Source organism: Ceratotherium simum, chromosome 16 (assembly GCF_057802395.1).
Source record: "Ceratotherium simum simum isolate JZ-2026a chromosome 16, ASM5780239v1, whole genome shotgun sequence".
Classification (NCBI taxonomy): domain Eukaryota; kingdom Metazoa; phylum Chordata; class Mammalia; order Perissodactyla; family Rhinocerotidae; genus Ceratotherium; species Ceratotherium simum.
Genome location: NC_141915.1, coordinates 10750863 through 10763040, shown reverse-complemented (window position 1 = coordinate 10763040; position 12178 = coordinate 10750863). Strand labels below are relative to the sequence as shown.

At 49.0% G+C, this 12178-nt stretch overlaps 1 protein-coding gene across 2 annotated transcripts; it reads left to right on the top strand.

The window, feature by feature from the left end:
• The first annotated feature begins 395 nt into the window (after positions 1–395).
• Positions 396–12008, top strand: WRAP53 (WD repeat containing antisense to TP53). 2 transcript variants are annotated; one of them, XM_087440486.1, is made up of 11 exons: positions 396–511; positions 640–1044; positions 1210–1308; positions 1576–1687; positions 9642–9748; positions 9949–10039; positions 10147–10279; positions 10849–11057; positions 11253–11356; positions 11505–11639; positions 11755–12008. In XM_087440486.1, exons 2-11 carry the CDS (start codon positions 641–643, stop codon positions 11999–12001), a joined length of 1641 nt encoding a protein of 546 aa, XP_087296612.1. In that variant the 5' UTR covers positions 396–511; position 640; the 3' UTR covers positions 12002–12008. The 2 variants fall into 2 exon arrangements, with proteins under 2 accessions (XP_087296612.1, XP_004433175.1); XM_004433118.3 differs by having other exon boundaries at positions 421–1044; positions 9660–9748.
• The last annotated feature ends 170 nt before the right edge of the window (positions 12009–12178 follow it).

The window sequence follows — 12178 nt, the reverse complement described above, 5'->3', positions numbered from 1 at the left end:
ATACTGGGTAGCAAGTAAGAGCTCAATAATAAATATTTATTGAATGAATGAAAAGACAGAGGTCTGAGGAATTTGGCGAATGAGATGCAGAAGAGGTTCAGAAACCTGTAAAATCAAATACAACGCCGGCGCCCTCTGCAGGTTGGGGAGTAAGAAGTAGGTGCTTTTAGCATGACCGCGGGAAGAAGCCAGGGGGAGCTCAGACGCTTCTCGCGGAGGCAGAAGCTTTCAGACTACAACTCCCAGCAGCCTCTAAGAGCCCCGGGGCTTGATGGGAACGGTAAACCGGGACCTGTTGCGTCCCTGCCCCGCCCCTCCCGTGGGTCGCCCGCGAAATCTGATCCGGGATGCGGAGGTCCAATCGAGAGGTGGGCCCAAATCCCGCGAGAGCAAGTGGCGCGTAGCGACCGACGGGGCTGAGGGACGCCGTGCTTTCAACGTTGGTGTCCACTTCTTCGCCTTGCCTTCCGGGGGTCTTCTGCCCCCTCCCGGAAGAAGAAGGAAGGCACAGGTGGGTTTTTCTCCAGGATCCGTGTGAACTTTGGAGCTGTCTCGGCTGCTCCGCGGGCCAGGCAGCTGGTAGCCAGCGGGAAGAGGGTTGCCTGGCCGAGGCCAATGTCTGCCGCGCTTCCTCTGCAGAATGAAGACGCCGGAGGCGCCACTCTTAGGTCCGGACTGCCTTCTTTCAGACCAGGCCCCAGCTCCAGCCCATCTCTCTCCTCAGGCTTCCGCGATGGATAAAAATACGGACCCTGAACGGATGCTACCGCCACCCGATGGGGATGATCCCCCCCAGGTGTCCCCAGATCCCGCGGCTGGCTCAGCTGTGTCCCAGGAGCTGAGGGAGGGGGACCGAGCTTCCCTCTTCACTCCCCTGGAAATAGGGTTTGGTACTCCTAGTGAGTTGAGCCCTCGAATCGAGGAGCAAGAACTTTCTGAAAATGTGAACCTTCCTGCAGAAGAAACTAACGGGCCAGAGTCGGGGCCTGGAGAAGCCGTGGAAGGTGTGTCTGAGGAACCAGCTCCAGAGGAGGAGGGATACACGTAAGTGGTGGTGGCAGTTGCCTCAGGAATCTGAGGAGATTTAAGTGTGAGATGTGTGGACGTATGAGATACACCTTATCCGCCAGTCCTCAGCCCCACTTCTCCAGACCCATTTCCTTTTTCCTTTGGCGACCCAGGTTTGTTGTCCCCCCATCTTCCTTCCAGCGCTTGGAACTACAGCTTCTCCCAGCTACCTCGGTTTCTCAGTGGTTCCTGGTCAGAGTTCAGCACCCAATCTGAGAACTTCTTGAAAGGGTGTAAGTGGTAAGTAAGGATAATGGGCCAGAGAGATAACCATGCCCAGGATTTTCACCTTAGAACACTCCAGTTAGTTGGGAGAAGTATCCACCAGAGGTGGGAGAAGGAGTAAGTATCCCTCTTGGACTGAGCTTAAATTTCATGTAGGATTGTGTGTCTTCTACTTCCTCCAAGGTTTTGGGGGGCTTACCTACCCCAGAGGTAGGCTCAGCCCTAGCCCTACACTTGGAAAATATAGGCCTGTCCAGCTTTCTTACTCTTCCCTACTCCTAGGGCCCCTGATGGTTCCTGCATCTTGACCAATAGTGCCGATAACATCCTGCGGATTTATAACCTGCCCCCAGAGCTGTACAATGAAGGGGAGCAGCTGGAATATGCAGAAATGGTAAGGGTAGTGGCTAACTCTGCTCCTTCATCAGACACTGCACATTTAAGTCCTTCCTGTAGATGGAGAAAGTACAGTCCACATGTTTTCTGTTCACAAACAGGACATTTCTTCACCATGAATTTTCACAGGTAGTGTTTTCAACCCTGAATTCTGAAGTCATTTAAACAGATGTTTGTCCTTTCTTTAGTCAGGAATATGTGTTTCCCATAAAAGAATAGTGGATTTCTCATGGCAGTGTTTAATTGGCTTACAGATATTTATTGATTGAATACCAGTGTGTCAGTCACTGTGTTTGGTGCTGGGATAAAGTGGTGAAGGAGACAGATGAAGAGCTGATTTGCTTTCTTGTGTGTGAGTTAGACAACAAACATGTAAACCAATAGATAATCAAGTTCATGACAGATTATAATAAATGCTATGAAGGAAATAGAATGAAGAGAGACTAACTAGAGGATGCCACTTTATATAAAATGGTCAGGGAGAGGCTCTCTGAAAAGGAGACATTTGAGCTGAGACCTGAAGGATGATGAGATCAGTCAAGTGAAGAACTGTGGAAGGAGCATTCCAGGAAGAGGCAATGATATTACAGATCCAGAGCTGAGAAAGAGCTTTGTGTATTCAGTGAACAGAAAGAATGCCAGCGAAGGGGAAGTGTGGTGAGGATGGAGAGGTGGCTAGCAGCCATGTCGTTTTGGGTTTTGTGGGTAGGGCATTTGGAGTTTATTTGGGAAGCCATGGGAGAGTTTTAAAACAGGAGAGTGAAATGATGGCTGAAGTTTAGAGAATGGATTGTGGGTGGGCAAGAGTGAAATCGGGGAGACTCATTAAGATGCGTTTATCACAGTCCAGGCGAGAAATGATGGTAGGGTGGTGTCGGGCGAGATGGAGAGAAGTGGATGGATTTGAAGTATGTTATGTAGGACTTGGAGGTCAATTGGATGTGGGGGTGCAGGGAAGGAAGCAATCAAGAGTGATGTCCTGGCTTTTGCAGCTAGGTGGATTATGGTACAGTTTACTCGAAGGAGGAAACAGGGATATGAAGAGGTATTGGGTTGGGAGTCAAGAGTTTTTAGGTACATTAAATGTGAAATGTAAATCTAAGAGGAGAAATTGGGGCTGGGGATATACTTTTATTTATTTATTTTTCCCCCAAAGCCCCAGTAGATAGTTGTATGTCATAGCTGCACATCCTTCTAGTTGCTGTATGTGGGATGCAGCCTCAGCATGGCCAGACAAGCGGTATGTCGGTGCGCGCCCGGGATCCGAACCCGGGCCACCAGCAGTGGAGCGCGCGCACTTAACCGCTAAGCCACGGGGCTGGCCCTGGGGATATACTTTGAGAAGTGGGAGAGCGTGTAGATGGTATCTTATGCTTTGAGAACGGATTCAATGTCAAGTATAGATGGAGAAGGAGGAGGCTCAAGCAGAGCCCTGAGCGCCCCAGCATGTGGAGGTGGGGTGCAGGAGAAATTACGAAAGTGGAGACAGAGTCATGTCCAACACTGTTGAGAGTGAGGCAAATTTAGAGAATGACCTAAGAAGACATTAGTGACTTGTCAAGAGCACTTTCAGAGAAGTGATGGAGGCAGAAGCCGACTAGAGTAGGTGGAAGAGGAAGGAGAGACAATTCTTTGGAAAAGTTTTCCTGTGAAAGGGAGCTGAGAAATGGAATGGTGACCAGGGGGAATGTGGGGCCAAAGAAGGGTTAATGGGGTGCTTCTGTGGTGTCAGGAATAACCCAGTAGGGAGGGAGAGGTTGATGCTGTAGGAGAGAGAGGGGGTACAAAGTCCCTGAGTGGCTGGGTGGAGACGGGATCCAGAGCACATTAGAAGACTGACTTTGACAGGTGCAGAATCGTCCCTGTGGCAGGGAGAAGGGCAGAGGGTGTATTCAGAGGCAGCTGTTTAGTGGTCAGAAGATTTGGGTGTCTCTGTCTCTTGGCTTCTCAGTGAAGTATAAAGGGAGATTATCAACTGAAGGAAAAGGATCTGAAGAGAGAGCAGAAGGTGTGAAATGATGGGTCCTGGGAAGTAGAAAATCAAACCTGCCAAGGAATGTAGTAGTATTGCTGTTCTTTGCTCAGTGCCCACTAGAAATTTGTTGCCATCTATTTAAAGTGAGACCAGTTACTGTGGTTGCGCATCTTTCCCCATCAAGTTAACTGACTGTAGTTTTTCTGTTTGTAAAATGAGGTTGATAATAATAGCATCTACCTCACAGAGTTGTGAGAATTAAAAGAATTATGTAAAGTGCTTAAAACAGTGTCTGGCATCTAGTAAGTGTTCAGTAAACACTAGTAGTCAATTGGTGTCAGCTGAGTGCAAGCATGGACAAAGAGGCTGGTCAGGTTGGGGTTTGCCAGGAGAGAAAGAGAAGGATGTCTTGAGAGTATCTGCAGGAGTATGCATGTAGTGGTTGATGAGAATGTAAAGTGGGTAAGGAAATGGATTGTAAATGTTTTTGATGAAGCTAAATAATTGTGGTAGAAATAGTAAAGCAAGTGAACCTAATGGGTCGGAGATGGTAGTCAGACATTGTCGTGATGACAAGGCCCAGGACTCGATTATGGGAGTGGGTGACTGATGTAGAGGGAAGGCTGTGGCTGTGGGTGCTGAAGAAGTCACGGAATGGGAGAGGCCAAGATGTTGGATGGATTTATTCATTCTTTCATTGATTCATCCATTCAAGAAAATTTTTTGAGCACATTCTATATGCCAGGGCCTGTTGTAGGTGCTGAGGATTAGTCAGGAACAAAACAGACAAAAATCCCTGTCCTTGTGAAACACATATTCTAGTATGGGGAATAGGCAATAAAGAAATAGCAAAGTAAAACATATATCTGACAAGTGCCATGGAGAAAAATAAAGCAGGGAAGAGGGGTGGGGGAATGAATTGCAATTTTAAAAAGGGTGGTCTGGGAAGACCTCACTATTAAGGTGACATTTGAATAGAGATATGAAGGAGGGAAGGGGATGAACCAAGCTGATATTTTGGGGGAGAATATGTTGGGCAGAGAGAACAGGAAGTTCAAAGTCCTAGTGGAAGTGAAAGTCATCAAGAATAACAGGAGTATCTGTGGGGAGTGAGACAGTGACCCAAGAGATAAAGTCTTGGGGAATGAGGGAGGGTGACAAAAAGCGGGGAGCTAGTCTGATGACAGGAACTGCAGGGGAGGTAGAGTTTTGGGAACTGAAAAGACAGCAGGGAGCATAGTTGACCCTCGTCTACCTCCTGTCTTTGAGGTGTGTACTGGGGAGTGGGGTGAGAATTAAAGACATTTCAGCTTGAGAGGGCCACAGGGGACAGCCAGGGTCGGGCAAGTCCAGGTGGGTGAAGGGAGCCTTCTGAGAAGATGAGAAATAAGGGAGTTTTTAGATCCTGGGGTAGGAATTTCAGAGGCCAAGAGTTAAGGATTGGGGAGGTCAGAGAGGAGTGTGGGGTTGGGGCCGATGAGGGAGTATGTAGAACAGTATACAGGTGGTGGTGGTACTAGACGACCCAGAACACTGGGACTTCTCAAGCGCCTGAGGTTAATGGGAGTGCCAGTCTTGATAGCTTCCTAAAAGAGGGGTGCCCAGTTCCAGGGATGGTCCTGAACGCTTACCTGACGTGCAGCTCTAAGGTGGGAGGCTGCAGACGTAGTGCAGGCTATAAGGCACTCCCAGCCCTGCTTCCTGGAACAGAAACCTGTGGTGTCTCAGGGCCAGATGGGTATGGTGCAGCCATCCTGAGAGAGTTCAGGAGCAGAGAAGTTCTTTCAGGCAGGGATAGGTAGAAGAGACTCTGGAAATGTGGGAGGTTGAGTATTTATTGCACAAATTTGTTTAAGAGAAATGAGAATGTTAAAAAGGGAAAACGTCATTATTCAAAAATTCAGCCCTTTAAATTATTCCACATTCTTTCCAAGCTCTGTCCAAGTACTGAAGCTTTTTTTGTGGTTGTAATCCTAGAGTAGATGGTTTTGGATACTGCATTTTTCTTTTTAACAATCATATCCTGAATGTTTTTCATGATGCTCCAATCTTCATAGTTATGTTTAATGGTGTATGATATTGCATTGAGTGCCTATAATAATTCTGTTACCTGTTCCCCTGTTTTGGACATTTGGGTTGTTTCCAGGATTTTTATATCATAAATTATTATTCAGCGAACATCTTCATGTGTTTTGATGGAGATTCTTTTTGTAAGAGAAATGTTATGAGTAAGAAAAAGCCTAGGTCAGACAGTATTAATTTTTTTTTTATGTCTTGTTAATTTGTTTTCAGAAGTTTTTGTGCCTTTTTTGTGTGTGTGTGTGAGGAAGATCAGCCCTGAGCTAACATCCATGCCAATCCTCCTCTTTTTGCTGAGGAAGACTGGCCCTGGGCTAACATCTATGCCCATCTTCCCCCACTTTGTATATGGGATGCTGCCACAGCATGGCTTGACAAGCGGTGCCTCGGTGTGCGCATGGATCTGAACCCTGGCTGCTAGCAGCAGAGTGCGCGCACTTTACTGCTCTGCCACGGGGCCGCCCCTGCCTTTTTTCTTTTTTAACTGCTGTTAGCAATGTGAGTTTACCAGTTCTATCACAGCCTCACTCATTAGGGATTTTCTTTCTTTCTTTATTTTTTTGGTGAGGAAGATTGGCCCTGAGCTATCATCTGTTGCCAATCTTCCTCTTTTTGCTTGAGGAAGATTGTCGCTGAGCTAACATCTGCGCCAGTCTTCCTCTATTTTTGGTATGTGGGACGCCGCCACAGCATGGCTTGATGAGTGGTGTGTAAGTCTGTGCCCGGGATCTGAACCTGGCGAACCCTGGGCCACTGAAGCAGAACGCGCAAACTGAACCACTACGCCATAGGGCCGGCCCCGGGATTTTCATTTTTAATGTTTGCAAGTTTAGTATTTGGAAAAGGATAAAATTTATATAGGTGGGGAAATTGCAGGGGGGGCATTTTTGGGTATTTCCATACACCTGTGCACATCTTCTTCCTAATGTAGTCTCCCAATTCCTCTCCTCCCTTCTCTACCTTTTCACAGAGCTTTCTGGAACTCCTATTCCTAACTCGCCAGCCTCTTCCCTGAGTATTCTCCTTTCCCTGTGGCTCTTGCCTGAGGCCTTGGCTTCCCTCTAGCTCTCTCCAGGGGAGACTATGCCTTCTCTGTGCCCTGTATATCTCAGGTGCGGGGGTTGTCCTCATTCTCAAATGCTATATCCAGACAATTATTCTTTCCATTTGCCAAAAATTTTCCTTTGAGGCTTATGCTGTTTGATTCTTCCTCACTCACCAAGGGCATTGGCACCTCATAGCCATCCTGTGCACCCTGGGTCCTTCCACCATCTTGGTGATCTCAGGTATCCAAACCAGAAGCCAGGGTCTCATCCTTTAATCTTCCTTTTCCCTAACCTCCCACATCCAATTAATTACCAAATCCCATCAAGTCCACCTAATCTTTCTAATCCGTCCACTTCTCTCCACTCCACTGCCCCTGCTTTAAATATTTATTTATTTATTTATTTATTTATTTAGAGTGTGTGTGTGTGTGTGTGTGTGTGTGAGTGAGGAAGATCAGCCCTGAGCTAACATCCATGCCAACCCTCCTCTTTTTGCTGAGGAAGACTGGCCCTGAGCTAACATCCATGCCCATCTTCCTCCACTTTATATGGGACGTTGCCACAGCATGGTCTGACAAGCAGTGTTTCAGTGCATGCCCGGGATCCGAACCCAGGCCGCCAGCAGCAGAGTGCACGTACTTAACTGCTATGCCACGGGGCTGGCCCCCACTGCCCCCTGCTTTAATTCAAGGTCCTGTTATTTTGGGCCTTTTGTTACTGAAACAATCTCCTGTCTCCATTTGCTCATGAAAACATTATTTATTGACTGGTGATTGGACACTAGGTGTTGGGGAAACAGTGGTGAGCAAGACAGACATAACTCCTGCCTTCTCAGAGTGGTTCGATGCAGAGTGAGGGACTCTCACTCTGGAGAAGGGCACCGTCTCAGCTCAAGGGGTTAGGAAGGAAGCATCTTCCAGTGGAATAAGCATCTAAGAGACCCGAAGGATGATTAGGATTCAACCAGGAGGAGTTGTTGGGGGAAGCGAAGGGACAATATTCTAGACTTGGAGACTAGTGTGCTGGAAAGCCTGCAGTTTGAGCGTATGGTGAGTTTGCCCTTCTGAGAACTGAGAGTCAAAATGGTGGGATGTAGAGATTTTTAAAGGAGTGAGTATAGAGAGATGAGCTTTGAGAGGTGGGTAGGGGGTAGGTGCCTGGTAATGAAAGGTTTTGTAAGGAGACTGGGTTTTATACCGAGGGTTATGTGGAGTCATTGCAATGATTTAAGCAGGAGAAGACACTGTACAGAATTCCGACTTAACAGGGTCTCTAGGACTTTGATGTGGCTACAGTGTGGGGAATAGATGGTCAGGTTGTAGTGTGGGGGTGCAGGGAGGCCAGAGAACATGTACAGTGTGGCAGAAATGCTAGCAAAAAGGCAGTGGCTTCACATGGGAATGAAGGGGAGCAGACAAGTTCAAAAGAACCCAAGGAGGTAGAGTTGGCAAGATTTGGTATTGGGTTGGACCAGGAGTGGAAAAGGAGTGAAGATTAGTAGTAGCCAAGGCTGGTGCTCAGATTTCAGGCTTGAAAATTGGACGTGGAGCCCAGGAAGAACAGCAGGTTTGAAGGCCGCAGATGCTGGGTCCGTTGTGGACAAGTTGAGCCTGTGGGATGTCCAAGTGGAGCTGTCCACCAGGCAGTCGGATATATAGGTTCAGAGTTGAGAAGTGGCAACTGAAGTCCTGGTTGGGTGACATCACCCCAAAGACCAGCAAATAACTGACAAGGACTGGTATCCAGATGATTTAAAGATTTCCTTCAAATCAGTAAGAAAAAGATAACCTAGTAGAAAAATGAGCAAAAATTATGAAAAGTTGTACTTAAATAGCTAAGAAACAGAAAAGTGTCTAATCTCACTTGTGATGAGAGAAGTGCAAATTTATACCATAATGAAATACCATTTCACAGTCTCCAAATTGAGAAAAATTTAAAAGTCTGTCAGTACCAAGAGGATGCAGAGCAACAGGCACTCTCATATGCTGCTGGCGGGAGAGTGAATCGGGAGGAGCACTTTGGAAAGAAATGTGACATTATCTAGCAGAGCTGGAAAAGCTCTATGGTAAGAGCCCAGTAATTTCCCTCTTTAGCAGAAGCTGTGGAGGAACCCTCCCACGTGTGTAGCAGAATGTTAAAGCACACTAGCCAAAAAATGGGAAAACATCAGTGACTGTCAATAGAGAAGGATAGGCGAGTGGAGTACCTGACAGCAGTGGAAATGCATGAATTAGAGCTAAGGGTGTCACCATGGTTAGATCTCACAGTCACAAAAGGATGCACCGTTAATATTAGGTTTAAAGGCATGCAAGACAACCGTATACATTATTTTTTCTCTGTATGAGTATGTTCCTAAAGAAATGCCTGAGAATGCTAAATTCAGGATAGTGTTTACCTGTGAGGAAAGGTTTTATTGGGAAGAAGTTTTAACTGTTTTGTATAATATTTTATTTCTTAAACTGAGGGGAAGAGTCACAGGGTTTTTTTTTTTGTAACACTCGTTTGCATATTTGAACTGTTTAATAATTTTTTAAAAGGATCAAATGGTACCTCATAGGTGCTCAGTAAATATTCGTATCATTGGTTGGTTCTTTGTCTCTGGGTTGGGATATTGTTTGTTTCTTCCTCTCTAAGTGTTTAAAAAGCAAAAAGATAAATCTGTATGGCTGTTAGTGGTCCAAATCTGACATTCAAGTCTGAGCTGACCCTTGAACATGAGATCAGGATTCTGTTCTTCATATTTACCCCGTCTGCCTTCTCCTGCCTGGTTAAGTGCCGACAGACTGTCTCCCTCTGCCATAAAACTGCTAGAGGCTTGAGTCAGCCTCCTTTTCTCCCACTGACCCACGCAGTCCCACATCTCTGTCCAGGCCCCTGTCCTTCGAATGGTGGAAGGCGACACCATCTATGATTACTGCTGGTATTCTCTGATGTCTTCAGCCCAGCCAGACACCTCCTAGTAAGTGATGTCTCTTGCCTCCCTTACTTCCCTCCTAGTTTCAAGGGGACCCTCTACTGAGAGAGAATCAAGGGCTGCCGGGGGTCTCGGGAGGACGAAAGCTTGGTGTGCCCTTCAGATGCGAGCTGAGAGGGCTGGTCAGTTGGCTTCCTCCCCTTCCTTTGACAGCACTGGGGCCTCAGTGTCCGTGTCTCTCTCAGCGTGGCCAGCAGCAGCCGGGAGAACCCGATTCACATCTGGGATGCATTCACTGGAGAGCTCCGGGCTTCCTTTCGCGCCTACAACCACCTGGTAGGGACCTCCCCGCCCAGCCCCATGGCTCGTCCTGGCCCAGCTCTCCTTCCTTGAGGACGGCTGAGGCTTTGCTAGGCCTGTTTTCAGCCTTTTCCTGCCCCCAGGATGAGCTGACGGCAGCCCACTCGCTCTGCTTCTCCCCGGATGGCTCCCAGCTCTTTTGTGGCTTCAACCGGACTGTGCGTGTGTTTTCTACATCCCGGCCCGGCCGTGACTGCGAGGTCCGAGCCACGTTTGGTAAGATCTGTGCCTCCAAGGGAGGAGGAAGGAGAAGGGCACTGCCACATGCAGAGGGGCCTCGTGTGAGCCAGGGGCCCCATGTAGGGGGTCACAGCATCCTCAGTACAGCCGTGGGAGGCAGCTTGTGCCCAGTGGGCAGAGGAGAAAACAGACTTGGGGAGGGGATGAAGCTTCCCCAAAGTCAACCTGGTGGGTAAAGAGCTGGTTCACTTCTGAGCCTATGCGCTGTTGGCTGTGTACCTTTACGTCTCTAAAATCTTGGTGTCTCTAGGAAATTGGAGGTGAAGCTGATTCCATTTTCCTGTAAACCTTCAACTTTCCATCCCTTCAAGGAAAAACAGATTTGAGAGGGAAGAAGTAGGTCTTGGGCACTTCAGTCCTTTAGGGGGATAGAAGGACCTGGGGAGCATCAGAGGTCTTCATCCTGCTTGTGACAAATGGGACGGGGGAGACATGGGGTCCCAGCACATGGGCTCTGGGACAGGAGACAGAAGTGCACCTCTGATTAGCCCGCTTAATGTCAGGTGTTATTGCCCTCTTCCCCACTTTGCACATTCCCCTTCTAGCCAAAAAGCAGGGCCAGAGTGGCATCATCTCCTGCATAGCCTTCAGCCCAGCCCAGCCCCTCTATGCCTGTGGCTCCTACGGCCGCTCCCTGGGTCTGTATGCCTGGGATGATGGCTCTCCTCTCGCCTTGCTGGGAGGCCACAAAGGGGGCATCACCCACCTCTGCTTTCACCCTGATGGCAACCGCTTCTTCTCGGGAGCCCGCAAGGTAGGGGTCATGTCCTGAGATCCTAAAGAGGGTGGGCATTAGGCAGGAGTGGGGATGTAGTCTGTGATGTGTTGGGGGACGGATGTGGGACTAAATCAACCCAAGCTAAAGGAGTGCCTGTAAACCTTGAGGGAGGCAGGAATGTCTTGGGGAGGGGGGAGGGACGGACTCCAGGCCCCTGTTCTGTGTCTTCAGGATGCTGAGCTTCTGTGCTGGGATCTCCGGCAGCCTGGTCATCCACTGTGGTCCCTGAGCCGAGAGGTGACCACCAATCAGCGCATCTACTTCGATCTGGACCCGTGAGTGACCTTGGGTCATTCTTGCCCAGGGCCCTGATGCCCCCAGGGATGCCAGAGCCCAGCTGTAAGGTCCCAGCCCCTAGTTGTGAGGGGTTCCTGCCCCAGGGGTGATGACTCCATACCAGCAAGCCTCTCCTCTTTCCACCAGGACTGGGCAGTTCCTAGTGACCGGCAGCACTAGTGGGGCTGTCTCTGTGTGGGACACCAGCATGGCTGGGCATGAGGGGAAGCCGGAGCCAGTGCTGAGTTTTCTGCCCCAGAAGGACTGCACCAATGGAGTGAGGTCATCAGTTAATTCCGCATATCTTGGGGCTCAGGTTGGGGAGGGAGGTGAGTTGCTGAGGGAGCAAGCATCCTCTCTCAGGGTGCTGACAGACTCTGCCCATCTCTCCCTCCAGCCTGCACCCTAGCCTGCCTCTGCTGGCCACTGCCTCCGGTCAGCGTGTGTTTCCGGAACCCACGGAGAGTGGGGATGAGGGTGAGCAGGAGGTGGACCTTCCCCTACTCTCCATGCGCCATGTCCACCTTGAATGTCAGCTTCAGCTCTGGTGGTGTGGGGGGGCTGCAGACACCAGTATCCCTGATGCTCCCCAGGGCGAGAAGGGACAGGGAGGGACAGAGGGAGGTGGGGGTGAGTTTATATAAAAAGCTTTTATATGTATGATACTAGAGTCCGTGTGTCTGTTTGGGGAGGCAAATGATGGAGATGGGGGAGGGGAGGGGTACTAGTGGGCTCCCTTGTCCAGCAGCAGCAGGGACTGGCATATTGTTCCTGAAACTAGGGTTGAGAGGTGGGACTAGGCAGGAGCCAATGGGGCTGCT

Excerpts from the sequence above, each read along its gene's own strand:
- WRAP53 (XM_087440486.1), top strand. The coding sequence starts at position 641 with ATGAAGACGCCGGAGGCGCCACTCTTAGGTCCGGACTGCCTTCTTTCA. Across the intron at positions 10,280-10,848 it reads CGAGGTCCGAGCCACGTTTG|CCAAAAAGCAGGGCCAGAGT; the intron begins GTAAGATCTGTG and ends TTCCCCTTCTAG. Across the intron at positions 11,058-11,252 it reads TCTTCTCGGGAGCCCGCAAG|GATGCTGAGCTTCTGTGCTG; the intron begins GTAGGGGTCATG and ends CTGTGTCTTCAG.